This window comes from Sciurus vulgaris, assembly GCF_902686455.1.
Source record: "Sciurus vulgaris genome assembly, chromosome: 15".
Lineage (NCBI taxonomy): Eukaryota > Metazoa > Chordata > Mammalia > Rodentia > Sciuridae > Sciurus > Sciurus vulgaris.
Window position 1 is genome coordinate 52,326,192 of NC_136476.1, and position 15,991 is coordinate 52,342,182.

General features: G+C 51.9%; 2 protein-coding genes across 10 annotated transcripts; both read right to left on the bottom strand.

Moving 5' to 3' along the window:
• Positions 1–209: 209 nt before the first annotated feature.
• On the bottom strand, positions 210–3,500 carry STOML2 (stomatin like 2). The gene is made up of 10 exons (XM_079113394.1): positions 3,351–3,500; positions 2,978–3,115; positions 2,400–2,499; positions 2,212–2,270; positions 2,018–2,119; positions 1,730–1,864; positions 1,454–1,598; positions 1,256–1,335; positions 900–1,028; positions 210–490 (listed from the first exon to the last, which is right to left on the bottom strand). The coding sequence occupies exons 1-10, from the start codon at positions 3,393–3,395 to the stop codon at positions 356–358; spliced, it is 1,068 nt and encodes a 355-aa protein (XP_078969520.1). The 5' UTR covers positions 3,396–3,500; the 3' UTR covers positions 210–355.
• Positions 3,501–4,461: 961 nt separating this feature from the next.
• ATOSB (atos homolog B) lies at positions 4,462–15,974 on the bottom strand. Of its 9 annotated transcripts, none has more exons than XM_079113393.1 (10): positions 11,177–11,455; positions 8,328–8,471; positions 7,421–8,088; positions 7,119–7,306; positions 6,927–6,985; positions 6,637–6,742; positions 6,353–6,511; positions 6,058–6,126; positions 5,799–5,974; positions 4,462–5,703 (listed from the first exon to the last, which is right to left on the bottom strand). In XM_079113393.1, the coding sequence occupies exons 3-10, from the start codon at positions 8,010–8,012 to the stop codon at positions 5,550–5,552; spliced, it is 1,503 nt and encodes a 500-aa protein (XP_078969519.1). In that variant the 5' UTR covers positions 8,013–8,088; positions 8,328–8,471; positions 11,177–11,455; the 3' UTR covers positions 4,462–5,549. The 9 variants fall into 9 exon arrangements, with proteins under 9 accessions (XP_078969519.1, XP_078969512.1, XP_078969513.1 ...); XM_079113386.1 differs by adding an exon at positions 9,609–9,640 and having other exon boundaries at positions 7,119–8,088; positions 11,177–11,454; XM_079113387.1 differs by lacking the exon at positions 11,177–11,455 and adding exons at positions 9,609–9,640; positions 11,035–11,157 and having other exon boundaries at positions 7,119–8,088.
• Positions 15,975–15,991: the final 17 nt, after the last annotated feature.

Sequence of the window (15,991 nt, forward strand, 5' to 3'; positions counted from 1 at the left end):
CAATACTTCTATCTCAGCTTTTCAAGTTTCTGGGATCACAGGCATGTGCCACTGCACCTGGCCCAGTTTCTCTTGAAGACAGAAAGGTTAATTTCACTTTACATGAAGTTGATTCACATATGAAGCATAAGTTCTCAAGAACTAACAGGACTAGATGGTGAGAGACAACAGTGGCTTTCCCAGTTTCATTACCTAATCAAAGAGCACAGTTTCTGGTGTACCACTAGTGAGTTTATTACATGATTAATAAGTTCAAATAAAAAAATAAAAACCAAAATCTTGGCAAGGAGGCTAGAGTCAGAATCTAATAGTGCTGCTTCTTTGTCCCCCGACTCCCTGGCCAAGCCCAGTTCCACTAACTCAGTTTGACTCGATCAAGTTCCTCATCAAGATTTGCATCGGTGCCCTGGACATCTCTGCCACTCCTGGAGACTGAATTCTGGGCCCCTGGCCCCGGGGCTTTGGTGAGGGCTCCATATACACCCATAGCCTGAGAAGAGAGAGAGAGAAAAAGCCATGAGGACATATGGCAGAAGGCACAGCCAAACCTACCAATGGCTAAAAGGAAAAAAGTGTGGCTGGGACTAGTGAGCTTGTTTTTCTTTCTCCCCACCCCTCAAGCCTTAAAGGCTTTGAAGTCAGCTCTAGGAATCTCACTAACCATGAGCAGGGTGACCCTCAGAATACTGGCACAGGTTTCTACAGAAAGGTATCTTGAGAGTTTCCTTATCTGTTGGGGTGAGTGAAAGTGTCTCATTCTTAGAGATTCCTTCTCTATAAGAAATGAAGGGAGATCAAGGGCTAAGGCAACCCAAAGACCTCTATGATGCATTAAGTGGTGCTGATGGTCTCAGTTCCAGGGACTGGAGTTCGGTGCTGGGTCTTCAGAGAGCTCTAACCTGAGCCACCATACTGGTGACATCGCCAGGATTGGAAGGCAGTAGGATAGTGTTGGAGTCCTTGGCCAGTTTGGAGAACGCGCTGACATATTGCTCAGCCACAGTCAGTGAAGCTGCTGCATCTCCATTCTGTAGCCACAGGGGGTTAAAATCAGAGATCACAGATTTGGTGAAGGAGATATGGGTGGTAAAAGGAGATCATGTTTCCAGAAAGAAGGTATGCAGGTCATAATACAAGAGCTTATATAATCTGGCTCAATGGAGCCCCAAATGGCAGGAATTCCCCTCAAGGGCAGATGGGAGAACCCGTTCTACTGTCAATTTCTGTTCCCCACTCCCACCAAGGGGTCTCTCACATGTTGTGTCAGAGCTGCAGCCAAGATGCGAATAGCTTCAGCCTTAGCCTTGGCCTTAGCCAGAACTGCACTAGCTTCTCCTGGAAGAAAAGATACAGAGTTCAACATGTAAAATCAGAGTACCCCAAAGCTCCTGTCCCAGTAGCAACCCTCAAAGACCCATGCCCTGCTCCTTCCTCGCCTCTACCCTCTGCTCACCTGCTGCCTGATTTATTTGCTCAGCCTTTTCTGCTTCAGAGGCCAGGATCTGAGCCTGTTTCTTTCCCTCTGCCACATTGATGGCTGACTCTCGGGTTCCTTCAGACTCTAGAACCGTGGCCCGTTTCCGCCGCTCTGCCTCCACCTGGAAGCCCCCAGCAATCCTCATCAATAAGCCAGGCGAAACTCTTACAAAGACCTCCAACTAAACTCATGCCAATAGGGAGGAGAGTCCAGGTCCCCCTGGGACTGAAGTTCCAAAGTCCTCTTCCCCACCTGCATCTGCATGGACTCTTTCACCCGAGGTGGTACATGGATATCCTTGATCTCATAACGGAGGCAACGGATGCCCCAGCAGTCAGCAGCCTGGTTGATGGCATCCACAATGTTGGCATTTAGGGACTCCCGCTCCTAGAGGGGAAAAAAAATGTAAGCTCCACAGCCTTAACCTACCTAATAGGGACCTAACGTAAGAAGGGCCTGGGACTGATTCTGATTCCCAGAAAAGACTGATGGTGCCAAGCATGTGCCTTCAAACCCCAACTCTGCCCCAGATCTACTTACCCGGAAGACTTTGTCCAGAGAGAGTTTGCCAAGCTCTGATCTCATGGTCGTCTGAGCTAGCTGGGTGACAGCATACTCAGGGTCCTCCACACCATAACTTGCCTGAAAGAAGAATGAAGAGTGTAAGAAGCCTGGGTACAGAATTTTAGTGAGGAGGGCAATTCAGAAGGTTGGATAAGGCAAGAGGTAAGTACCTTGTAAGGGTCCATGATGCGTAGGTAAAGGACTCCATCAATTTGCAGGGTTACATTGTCTGCAGGAACAGAAGCAGGAAAGAAAAGGAAGGTCAGGTCCCCAGGTCTCAAAAGGCTCTAAGCTCTGGATCTATGTAGCAACCACATCCTAAAGGTCTCAGTGCACCCGAGTTACCCTGTACCCTCACCAAGAGTCACGGCCGACTGCTCAGGCACGTTGATGACAATTTCCTTGAGGCTCTGCACATATCGGATCCGGTCTAACACAGGGATGAGGATGTTCAAGCCCTGGGAAGAGTAGTCATGGATCCTCAGAAGGATGGGGATAATGGGGTTGGAATCTAAGCAAGGACTGGAGTAGATAGGGAGTAAACATATGGAATGTGCTAGGAAAAGCAGTATCCCCTGCCAAGAGATGTTCTCAGAAGACTGGGCTGTCACTGATAGGGTAACCTAATAGCACACAAATGCAAGATTAGGCCTCTGAATGAAGAGAAAGGTAGGAAATTGGAGGCAGGAGAATAGCCATCTCTAGTTAGGACAAGTGGGACTGAGAGTGTGTGTAGTCACAAGAATGGGGCCTGAAGCATGCTAGGGTAATAGAAAAAGATAGACATGGGATGCACATCAGTAGCCTGGGCCCTGCTAGGATTGGTCCCAAGAGTTCAGAGCCAAAGGGGCAGACAGACCCCAAGGAGGTCCACCCTCCCACATGCGAGGAATCCAGGAATCTGGCTGCCATGAGATGAGCAAAAGAAGTTCTCACAGGCTCCAAGATCCGGTGGAATCGGCCCATTCTCTCCACCACCCAGGCCTCCTGCTGCGGCACAAATAATACTACTGTGTTTCGGGGCAATCCTGAGGAGGCGCGGCGCGGAGGGTGGGCAGATGCCTGCACAGAGCCCTGAAGGAAAGACAAGAGTAAGCTGAGACCACCGCCGGCCCAGCACCCTGACCCCCTATCCTGGAGACCTTAAACCTCCACCCACAAGGGTCCTCGGAGAATGACTCACGTGGGGCCCATGACCTCTGACCCCAGTCCTCTCCCAAAGTTGGAATCCCCCTCCTTCCCAGCTGAGGAGCTGAGGACCCACAAGATCTCCGTCCTAACCCTCTGAAGAAGGTTGTCTTACTCTCACCCTCAGCAAAAGGGCTCCAGTGCCCCGCGCCGCGCGCGCCAGCATTTCCCACAACCACAGCGACCTCCGGGACCAACGAGACGCGGAGCAGAGAGGCCGCTCCAGAACACCTGACTCGAGCCTTTCCTCCTACAGTTCCACTCCCCCGGATGTACTTCCGCCACCCCTTCCCCCACTCCACACTCACCCAATCGGAGTTCATTAGCAAAGCGCGTTTAAGTTGTTCCCAGGGAAACGCGGATCTTCAGGAGAGGGCCGGCCGGAGGCTGGTTTGTTCAGGTTCTGGTAGATCGCGTACAAGACCCCAGGCGTCGTGGCCGAAATGGAGGCTATTTTCCGCTTGCAGGTGACCCCAAAACACCTACTACCGCGTTCTTTACCCTTACCCGATACCCAGTTTACCCTCCAAAGTGTATAATCGCCCCTGTGTGTAATCGTAGCGATTGCTGGATTGGAGCTGACTCGTTGCCATGGTTGCCACAGTGACATTCTCTGGTAGTCCTGCTGTGTTTTGCCCAGCCCTCCCACTGGGGACCGACCCCATTCCCGTTACCATGGCAATAGGATCTAACTTTGCCGGCTGATTGGGCCGAGATTTTCCCCTCCCTTCTTTTCCCGAGGCACCACAGCTCTTTCCACCTCTTCCCAGTAGAACTCTGTCAGACCTGGTCCTCTCCCAGAGTCCAGCGAACAGCTTAAACCTTCAGCCTTGTCTGAAGTGTGTCACCGTGCACAAATCCCTGATGTTATGGCACACCCTTTAAGAGGCCTGTATAATAGTCATCCTCGTTTTACATATAAGGGCACTGAAGTTCTGAGGGGCTCAAATGATTAACAGAACCAGTATAAGAATTCAGATCCATAGAGAGTTCAGCTCTCCCCCAGCACCCTCATTACCTAAAAAAAAAAAAGCAAAAGCATGCTCCAAGAATCAGCAGGACCTAGCCTAAGACTTCATGGGCTCAGGCTTCCTTCACTCCAGAAGTAAGGGCAGGTCCTACCTTCAGTTAGGTCCCCCATCCCCCTTTACATCCTCTCTCCAATAGGAAAAAATAGAGCTTAGTTCAAGTTTCCAAACAAGAATTTATTCTTTTTTAAATTTATTTTTCTAAAAAAAAAAAGTACCAGGTACAATTTTTCCTGTTTTGTTTGTTTCATTGTTTTTTTTCAAGTTTCAGCAAATGCTTGTTCCCCTCAGCCATGTCCCAGGAGTCAAGGGCTGAGGCTGTGTCTGAGTCTGGAGTGGGGAACAGGGTAGTTGGGAGCCACAAAACTGAGTTTGAGGAATGCCCCTCATCCCAGCTGAGGTAGGTGGGTCAGAATCTGGCCAGGTGAGAGGAGACATCCCAGTCCTTGGCCCTGACTCTGCCCCTAAACACCTTCCTCAGTCAGGACCCCAAAGTAAGGAGACACAGGCAAGAGGAAAGAGACAACTGAGTCTGGAGCCCTAGGTCAGGGGTGGTTAACCCCTGTGTGTGTGCATGCATGCACACTCTCTTTTTCACACAAATATCACATAAACACAAGCTTGTGCTTGCTCTCTCTCTCTTGTACACACACACACACAACTCATATATGAAGTTGGCTTTCAAAGATGGATAGGGAGGGTAAGGGAAGGGAAGGGAACAGGGAACAAAAGGGGAAGCCGAGTCTTTGGCTAGTGACTCAGTTCCTCTGGGATAATCCCTCTGCCCTCAGTTGATGAAGAGCAGTTTTCTCCCTGCTCCACATCAGCCTCTTCAACTCCTGAGTTTGGAGCAATATTTGAGAGTGAGAAAGGAGGAAGGGTGATGCCAATTATCAGGTTTGGGAGGTTACCAAGGCAATCCAATTTGAATAAATTATAAATTAAAAATAAATAAAATAAGAAGTGGCCCCTGCCCAGGACAGGGAGGCAACGCTGGCATTACTTGCCTGGGGACTTGGGACAATCTCAGGGTAGCTCTGGTTCCTCCCTACTACCTAAGCTGGCCTGGGAAACCCATGGGAGGGAACAGGCACATGGAGTACCCGGAGTAGGGCAGGGTGTGTGAAAGGATCAGAAGCCTTAAATACCCAAATAATCAATTTGGGCATGAGCGTGGTGAGGACTTTAATTCAATCCTGAAGGGGTCTCGCCATCTCTCCACGTGTTTACTCTGTCCAGTATGAAGCAGGATGGGCAGGCTTTTAGCCCATCTAGGTTCAGAGCACTGGCAATCAGGGAAAAGGAGAATAACGTGGATTGTGGGGGGCCTCAGTTACGGCCTGCAGTTCGTAGGGGAGCCCTGTGTCCAGCTCCAGGCTCCGGCGGGAAAAAAGCAGGCGGATATCTCCATGTAAGCTTAATCGGCCTGAGCGGGAGCTCCGGAACCTGGGGAAAGACAGTGTGATCAAGGTAAGAATCCAGATCTAGAGAAGCCAGGAGAAATTCTATTCAAGGAAGAGATACCTGGACCTTCTCCTTACCTGAGGTGCAGCAAGTAGCAGAGGAGGCGGTGGGTGGGACTAGCATTTCCCTCCTCACCCACAGGCACCAAAAAGAGGCGATGGCGCAGGAAGGTCATGTGGGCAGCAGGCATGTCCGAGAAGTCAAAGGTCACAAGGAACATCTTCACCACAGTCTGGTTGGGGTTAAATAAGGTCTGGGGACAGGATAACCAAAGTTGGTATGGCTTAAGGGCTCTTTTCTTCTTTCCCCATGCCCACTCCCTCAAGGGAAACTCACCACTTGAATGGTGCCCACCTTGGGCACGCTGTAACCCTTCCTCCCCAGGGGATTCAGGTCCACGACACCCTAGGAAGACCAAAGAGCCATCAACCAAGTTGGGGACCAGGAAAGCCCTGAATACCGCTCTCCAAAATTTCTCATCCTGGACTTGCCTCCACACTAGAATTCTCCCCACCTGGCCCTGACTCACTCTTAGGTGAAGAACATATAAAGAATATCTTTTGCCTGCTCCCCCAGCCCCCAATCTCTCCTTCTTCTGAGATGCTAACTTTGGGTTGAGGTCAAGTCATACCAGGAAGGGGGCCGGGGCATTTTGCTCAGAAACATCGAAGAAGGTGACAGTGACAGGCAGCGTGACATGCTGGGGACAGTAGGACCCACTAGCTCCAATCTCTGCTGTGAAGCCCTCAATGTGGCCAGATGGTGCAAAGCGTCCTCGCAACAATGATTCCTAGTGTTAGGGTGGGGAAAACACATTATGAGACAGATGCCAATTATTTTCCTTATCCATCCAAGTCACATTCCACCATCCCACTCCTCCCAGGACCCCCAGTCACAAAGCCCAGTGGGAACTACCTCAAAGTTGCCCAGCAGGGTACGGCTGACAGCAGGGGTAGGAACAGGGGAGGCACTGAGGGGGCTCAGCAGGCCTGGTCCCTTCCGAAGGCTTCGAAGGGAGCTCCTAGTACAGGAGGGGACACAGTGGGTTGGACTGAGGAATTCTGGGATTCCTGCTCATATCCTTCAGCTCCACCCTTTGCCACTACCAAGTGGTTCCTGCCCTGGGGTCCCCTACTCTAGTGTTGGATTACAGACTTGTGCCCCCACTCTCACAGACAGGGTAGAGGGAGAAGCTGGTCACTTACAGCTTCAGGCGACGGGCACCTTTCAGCCTCCGCCCCATGGGACTGCAGTCTCTTGAGTCCTGTTAAGACAAAAAATTGAGAAAAGGTAGGGAGGGACTCATCACAAGCTCTCAAAGGAACATCTCTGCAGGACTCCACCATTAACCACACAAATATCCACTTAGGAGTAGATGAGTTCCTCTACTGGCTTACCAAAACAGGCTCCTTGGGCCCGGGCAGCAGGTGGCTCCAGAAGGGTGTGGCTTTGGCATCAGAACTGTTGGCAGCAGGAGGGTGGCCCAGGGTTCCCCGGCGCCTCCGAGGGGCTGGCCCCTCATCCTCAGAGCTGACATCCAGGGCTTCTCCAGCAGGAAGCAGCCTTCGCTTGGTAGGGCAGGGGCCTGGAGGTCCAGGGCCAGGGGGTGTGTGCTCGGGACTGTGCCCATTGGCAGTGCCAGGGGACTCCCTAGGCCAGGGGCTTCCCCCATTGCCCACCCCTGCCACTGGGCTCTTACCCCCTATTTGTGCAAGACTGTGCAAATCAGTGTCAAGTGTGTGCAGCTGGCCTGAAGGGGCTGGCCCTGGAGACTCCCCCAGGGACCCCTGTCCCCCTTGATCTGGGGAAGCCCAGTCTCTGGTGTGCAAAGTATTGCAGGAAGCATTTGATGGGAGCCAGGGGGGTCTTCGGGCCCCTGAAGTCCAAGGTGAGGTGGCATTACCTCCCTGTTCCACAACACAGAGGCCATGATGGGAGAAATGCTGGCTGGCCACACCCAGTCCCAGACCCAGTCCCTCTGGGGCCAATAGCCCCACAGTAGATGGTTCTTCAGGGGGTAGTCCCTCTCTGGCCCCCAGCCCAGGGCCTCTCTTCAGCTCCCGGGGACCCTCAGTAGGTGGGGCTGGCCGCTTCAAAGCCCTGTGAGGCTCAGAGGCACCAGCTGGAGGGGAAAAGATGGATACCTGGTAGACCCTGGGGGATGCTGCCCCCCCTGCTGGGCTATAGCCCATGAGCAGGCCACCCTGGAGGGTCCCCTGTCTGACTGGAGGCTGCGAAGGGCCAGCCTCTGGCTCTGAGGATGGAGACAGCTCCGCCTGCACGTGGCGCATGAAGCCCCCCCTTGAGTCAGGGGGGCCCCCCCACACGGCCTTTATGCTGGGCCTGGGTTGGGGGGCCTGGGGACATCTGTGCAAGAGAAGAGAAGAAAAGGTCAGGGAGATCAATGAGTCTTTTCCTTGCAGTTGAGTTTCCGATTCTCTCTTAACCTGAAGAGGTGACCTTAAGAGGTTCCTGGGGGTGAAGGTGTCCAAATCCCCAGATGGATTAATGGAATATACAGACCACTCTTAGAACTTCTGAGAGGGTGACATTTAACTCAGGTTTCTTATTGGACCTGCTCCCCACTCCCACTTCCTGGCACTTACCCCGATGAAGGGGCCTCAAGCCTAGCTGTGTGTCCCCTCTTCCAGACTGATGCCTTGTTCCCCTAGCTTGCAGTCTGGTCCATGCCTGCTGCACTGGCAAGGTGACTGCCACCATTCCGGGCAGCTCCTGGGTTCAGCTGGACCCTGATGAAAGAACAGACATAAACCAGGATCCCTGGAGTCAGTAGTAAGGCCCTTCCCTGACTATGGGCTAATATCCTCCTTCCACACCAAGAACTCTTCAAAAGTAGTCTCTGGATCCAGAACCCAGGAAGCAGAGCTGGGCTCTGCTGAGGAGTCACAGAAAGGTAGGTCTTGGTTCAATGTAAAAAGGATGTGAAGAAGTGAGTTGAGGGGCTGGGGTTCTGGCTCAGTGGTAGAGTGCTTGCCTGGCATGAGTGAGGCCCTGGGTTCCATTCTCAGCACATTAATAAGTAAATAAAAGTTCACTGACAACTAAAAAAAAAAGTGAGTTGAGGCAAAATGAACCATTTATCAGGGCCATCATCTTGGGGACTCTTGCCCTGAACTGGAGGGGGGATGAAATACCCACCAGATCCAAAAGATCATGTCACCTAGGAGGTGGTCAGGGAAATAATTCAGCTCTCTTACTGAAGGTCACTGAGTTGCACAGCTTCCATACATCTATATCAAAAGGGACAAGTGCCACCCCACAGTGTTAAGGGCAGAGTTCTTGTAGGCTGTCACACCCCATTACACTCTCCTCAGAGGCACAAACTTCAGGTCAGCTCAAAGCCAGTTCTATAGCCTTGAACTCCCAATCTCCCCCAGCAATCTGTCTTTTTAACATGAGACAACAAATCCAATCAAAAACAAGTGACAGGAGGAAGAGACACCAGAAGACACTTTCCAGGGCCTACCCCTCCCCCAAGCTCTGCAAACTAGAGATAAGGCAGCAGCAGGCAGTCAGCTGGAAGCAACTAGGAGTATCTCTCCATACCCCTCCCCCAGGGTTCACACACCCCAAAACACCCATACCCAAACCACTGCTTTTCTGCCAGGACACAAGATGGTCTTCACTGGCTAATCTACACTCAGGTACCAATACTAGGGAAAGAAACTATAAAGCTAAAGGCCCCCAGGGTAAACTTTCTCCTTTGGTAGACTGTGCTGCCTGCCATTCACAATGCCCTTTCCCCTTCATGGAGTACCCTTTGTATGCCTATCCTAGCCATACTCTTCCTCCTTCAAATGCCATCCCTTCCAGAAAGTCATCTCTCAGACTGAGGATGCAGCTCAGAGATAAGAGTATTTGCCTACCATGCATGAGGCCTTGGGTTTGATTCCCAGCACTGCAAAATAAACAAATAAAATTCAACAGAAAGTCTGCTTTCTACCCCAGACCATAATCTTCCTCATCTGAGACCTCACCTATGACAGTGTCACTACCTCATACAACCGTGAGCATCTTCTAGACTGGCCACAGGATTGTGAAGATGGGTCTGTGTCCCACTATTCTACCCAACTCTGAGAACAGAGGAAAGCACATAACAGAGCTCAAAACAGTGGAATGCTAGCCCCAGAGATTTGGGCAGCAGTCTTGACAGAGCAAGGGAAAAACTCCCTGATGAGAGAAGCAGAGAGATTAATTATACAGGGAGAATCAGTAACAAAAGAAATGGGGGGTGGGAGGTGGGGAGAGAGGGAATATTTGCACTCGGGGACTGAAAAACTTTCCTATTCAAATTATTCTCATCATTGTATCCCATACTTTCCCATTTCATCAACTCCTTATTAGAATTGAGATACCTAAGAAAATTCTGGTCACTTGTGGTGGGTGAGATGGTTGGAAAGGGTAGAACACCAATGGCAGTCTTGTCAGAGGACAGAACCTGCCCTCTCATCTCTACCCTTCCATTTCTTCATCCAAGCCATACAGGTTCAGGAAGGGCCTTTTCCTTAGCACCTCCACATCCCATGTCATCCCAGTCGCCTGCCTGAGCCTTTGCCCTGGGGAAGCCAGGTGATGACATGATGCCCTACTTGACCCTTGCATGCCTGGCATATGTTCATTACCTCAGAGCCCTTGCAGATCCTGCCCCATCAACGAGAAGCTCAAAGACTCACTCCCCTGCCACCCAGCCAGTCTGGCTCTAGACCATGGCTTCAAGCTGACTCATGGGGCAGGACTGCAAGGGGTGGGGGCAGGGCAGGGTAGGCCAAACCTCACCCTTCATCTGTGGGGTGGGCAGCAGCTGGCATCAAACAGCTGTGCCAGTCTGTGGTTGGCAAGAACTACAGCTCCCAACATGCCAAGGGAGCAAAACAGAAAAAAAAACAGCAAGTCCCAGAATACCATGGGATCTGTACCCTCAAACACCTGCTAGGCCCGGCAGGTGACAGAGGAGGGTGTTGATATAGGTAGAGCTCCTAGGTTAATTCTCCGCTTCCTTCCCTTCAGTATTAAAGATACCCCCTTCTGTTCTGACCATGGAAGGTGACAGGAAGGAGAATTCCTACCTATGTGCTTTCCACCCTTATCCTGTGCAAAGAGAACTACTGCTGGCTATTTTACATTCTGTCTCCACAAGCATGGGAGGTTGTTCTCATAGACCACCACTGTGGGTAGGAAGGTCAACCTCTGCTTTCCCACCAACCCCTTGGTCCCTACCCTCGGGCCCCTCCACCCTTAGAGGAGAGAGAGCAGATCTAAGCAACCCCTCCAAACTAAGCCAAGCAGACTCACCTCGGCTTCTGGACTCCTTTTTCTGGACGATCCCCCATCCCTTGCTTAGCCTCCCAGGTCCTTTCCTCCCCATAGCCTGGGACAGGCCCCATAACCTACTGTGGCTTCGGAGATTTGCTCTTTCCTCTTAGCACACACTCACCCCGCTCCCAAATTGGCTCCGCTGCGGTGGCCGCTGCTCCGGGCCCTTCCGTCCTGTCCCGGTCCCACCCCTCGATCCTCGTTCCTCCCTGCTACGGGCCCCCAACCCAGACAAAGGGTAGCTTAGGCTGAGCCCTGCTCTGCGAGGCTCTTCCCTAATCAGCTTCGTGTGCAATACTAGCGGACCCTGGCGCCCGCAGCCCCCCAGCCGCTGCTGCGCCCCTCCCCGCTCCGGTCCCTCCCCGGGGCCACCCCGGCTCCGCGCCGCCGACTCCGCTGCCCCTCTGACTCACAGGCCATTTCCTACCAGCTGATGGGGCCGCCCGCCCCGCCCAGCGCCCCACCACCCCCGCCGCTGCCGCCACGCCCCCCTCAGGCCCCGCCCCCTGGGCAACAGCCATGCTTATTGGCTTATAGGAGGCCAGCCTCCCTGCGATCCTGAGTGTAAGTCACGCCCTCTCCTGGAGGTGCATGCCTATTGGTCCACAAGGGGGCAGGCCTACCCAAGGTCGCCCCGCCCATCGCCTTAACCCCTCAGCTGCCCCAGTCCAAAGCAACTCTGTCCTGTCATTTAACCCTTTCAACGGTGTAGGCCTCATGCTTCTCAGTCCTCCTCTCCCACCCCTTCTGTTCCGAAGCTGATTAATAGAAAATAATAGGGCTTTCACAGATGAAATTCAACAACCCCCAAAGTCAGCCTGCTCTTCGTAAACAAGACCTTACCCCAAATATACCCACTCCCATTCTTCTCTCCCCACATTCCGTACCAGAGCTCCTAAGCCAGAGGGCTGCTGGAGCCCAGCAAGCTTCATGCCAGAGCAGAAGACCTAATTTAATACCCCATCTTCATGGTGCTGAGAAATGGTATTCTTCCTTTTCCTACAGCTAATTTATGTTCTTTCGCCTTTGTTAGTGGGGTCCAAGGACTCCTGATTTAAGGATACATTTTAATTTCAGGAACTGATATTATTCCTTGTTATCTCTGAACTCCTATTTTGAGATCAGGCTGCACCATCCCATTTGCCTGTACTTTTTACTCACAGGTCCCTGTTCAAAGAGCAGAGCACACTAGGAAGTGGGACAGGAGGGCTTCTGCCCAAAATTGGGGAAATGAGCCCAACTCTTGTGATGGAACTTATCCTTATGACTCACAGCTCCCTTGAAACTCCCAACCCTCCCCCTGAGTCACTGGGCCCCAGGCCTATCCCAGATCCAGCCAAGTGGCAGCAGAAACAGCATCTCTAATCCTGTCCTCCTATTCTTTAAATGACTAGGATGGAAACCTCTGCAAGGATTGGGTGTTCAAAGACACTTTTTTGAGGACCTTCTCTAGAAGCAACCTAAGAAAATGGATAGCCCTGTCTACCTCACTCTCTGAACTTATCAGCAATCAGACAGGTCATCAGCAAGTCAGACAGTCAGGCTTCTTCTGTCATCCACAGAAGTAGGAGGCAAACATCAAAGCCAAAAAAAGTACATTATTCTACAGTTCAGAGGCAACGGAAAGCCCAAGGTTTTTATTTCTACTTTATTGTGAGCTCCCCAAGAACATCAGGTTGTCACTGGACTATAAAAAGAAGCTCCCTGTCCTCTACTTCTTCTTTTTGCTTTAGACTTGGGGGGAGCAAGCAAATAACAGTTCTTTTAGACTCCCTTCTCCTTATCTCAGATGAGGGAAGAGCCCTGAAAAAGAACCCAGTCCCCCTAGACTGACTTCCTTGCTGGTTCCCTAATGTTAAGGAATAGGATTAAAGAAATTCTCAACACCCTGACCAAAATTGCAGAGTATCAATATAAGAGCCTATCTGCTTTAGTAAAAGCTTACTAGAGATACAGAACACTGTAGGAAAGAAACAATCCCTTAGCAACACCATCTTGTTCTATTTTACTGTCACTACCACTGGGCCTGGCTTTATATACCTACAAAGGCCAGGGGACAGTAACTCATGGGTAAAAATCAAAGATGTTCTAGGCCTCTGTGTGCTCTGGGAAGAATGGTATGGTACAATCAAGAGGTCTTATGTCCTAAACTTTTACCTTGCTTGTTTTTTTGTTTCGTTTTTTTTTTTTAATTAGCAGTTATCACAAACTGATCTACCCCACTTCTCACAAACATACACACAATTTTGTCTTTGTTTATTAGATGGAAGCTCCATGAGAGCAGCAAACTTATTTTTTTTTTTTTTTCTTCATGGTCACATTCCCAGGGTCAACATCACAGAGCCTGGTACATAATAGGTATTCAATAAACTTTGGGGAAGAAAAACAATGTGCCCTGGGCTGGGGAATAATAATCAGATAAGAATTCTAACTCCTGCTCTTTCACTATGAGACCTGGGAAATCAGTCTCTCTGGCCATAAATTTCCAACTCTGTAAAATGAGGGATTTGTATAAACAATGACCACTGAAGGCCTCTACAACTCAGACCTTATAATTCTAATGACTGCTATTCACTCATATCCACTTCAGAGGATGAACCCAATTATCTGAATGCCCTGCAGCCTGTACCAAAGCAGAAAGGCTATGTACTCCAGCCTCAGCAGCAAACTGATGCCCTTTTTCTTCACGCCCCACCCACTCACACAAAATGCCCCAGTCCTGAGGAAGCTGGAGTGAGTCTATCCTAGGCCCGCCCTCTCTGAGAGACCGTCTGGGAAGCAGTGTTGCCATAGCAATCAGTTCCTCTTCAAAAGGCTTCAGTTTGCCCTCCTATACCCCACCCTACCCACAGCTTTGTTTGGCCTCAGCAGCCCCCCACCTCAGCCAGTCTCTCAGCTACTGGGTGGCTGTATGGGAGACTGGCTTGGGGCCCCTTTCAGCAATACTGTCACACTCATTCAGTCACGGTGTGGAAGGCAGCCCTTTCCCACCCTCTCCCAGCCAGCAGAAGCAAAAAGACCTCTGGCACTATTTCAAGTCCCCACAGGGAACCAGGGGAGCCCCCTCAGAGGATGAGGTCCTACTTCTGACAGTTTCCAATCCAGGAGCCACTCCCCTTTCCTCCCCTAGCTGAGGCTGGAATCTCACATCCCTTCCCAGGTTCAGCTTACAATAGCAGCCTACCTCTCAAAAGACACATCAAAGATCCTCTGTACTTCCTTACTGCTTCCCACCCTCCCAGAGAAGCCCAGAATTTCTGAGGGCCCTAGGATTCCCCACTCAGTGGAAAGACAAGGATGGGGAAAATTAGTTACTGACAAGCAGTAAAATGTGGCTACCAGTCACTTGTGAGTCAGTTGGCAGAGACCTTGGCGGTAGTAGTGGGATGGGATCTGAACCTTGCTGCTGGTTACCAGGGTCTCTGGTCATTGAGTACAAAGTCCCTGGCAGGGCAAAGATCCTAGACGGGCGAGGACCAGGCCAGGCCCCAGGGTGAGGAAGGAAGTGGGAAATGAGCACACCCAGAACTTAAGGGCAGGGCAAAGTGGGGGAGGGGGCTGGAGACCTAGGCAGGCTTCAGTGAGGAACAGGAACTAGGGTTGGGGGTTGACGGAAACCCCATGGGGGAAGGGTCCCCAGGGACACCAGCTGGGGGAAGAAATCCCTGTCTCAGCCCTACAGATCCAGTAGTCTAAGGAGACAGTCACACAAGCCCTGGTGGCAGCAGGACCTGGCTCTTTCTCGGAGTACCCAGGCCATTGGTGCAGTTAGGAGCTGAGCAGCCAGGAGCACTACAAACTAGTTTCTTCAATCCCAATAATTCCATCACCCTCACTCCTAGAACACAAAACAGAGATGTCTTCCTGAAGTCCCTACAATGCCTTAGACTGTTACTTTCTAAAAGTCCTGGGAGTTCTCCCCCCTTGAATGGGGTCTACAACCCTTTCCCCTCACACAGGGCCCACAGACGCATCCCCTCTTCCTCCACGCGGTCCCTCAGGCCTTCCTTCCCACATTCTGGACCACCAGCCCTTCCCCCTCACCAGTCCTCTTCCCCCAAAGGTCTTTCAAATCCCCTCCCCTTCGTGTATCCCCCACCAACCCTCTATATCAGACAGTCCCCTGACGTTGTGCCTCCCACCTCCACAAAGCACTCTCGCCCTTCCCCCACTTGAGTCCCTGGATAATGCGTCCTTCCTTGCCTTAACTGCTCCCCTAACTTCGCGTCCAACCCCCGCATAGGTAGCCAGATTCTTTCATCCCCAACAGTGTCCCCCCACCTCCTGTCTGCCCAAGCGCACCATCGTCCTTGTCCCTTCTTCCTCGCGTACCCCGCCCCACACCTGTAGTTCCGTGGGTCCCGTCGCACTTGAGGAGGTAATGGATTGGGGCAGTTATTGAGCAGCTCTAGCTGCAGCCTCGGTCTGCAAACCACCCCCTTTTGGCCCGAGCCCCGCCCCCACAACAGCCCAGCCCACCCTCTCCCTTGTCCCAGCTCCCACCTTCCCTGGGCTTGTCCCCTTTCCTCGTTTCTTTAATCCCTCAGGCTCCTCCTCTGTAGCCCAGGCCCCGCCCTCTCTTGCCCCGCCCCCTCTCGTCTTCTTTGCATTTCCCCAGGATCCTCCGCTTTCCCTAAGCCCCACCCTGATCCCCGCCTCCTTTTGGTCTCTCCGCCTTTCACCAGGACCCTCCCTCTCGGAGGATTCCAGCCTGGCAGAATCCCCGCCAGACCCCTTCCACCACCAGCCCCCACCGATCTCTGAGGCTTTCTTCGCCCGCCCCTTCTTTCTCTGGCCTCACCCAGGCGCTCACGCTCCAGCCCGGATCCGCTGCCTCTGATTGGCGGCGGAGGCCCCAATGGATGACGGAGGAGACAAAGTGCTGGCTCCAGGTCGCCTGAGGTCCCACCCCAGCCACGTGCGGCTTCTGTGATGA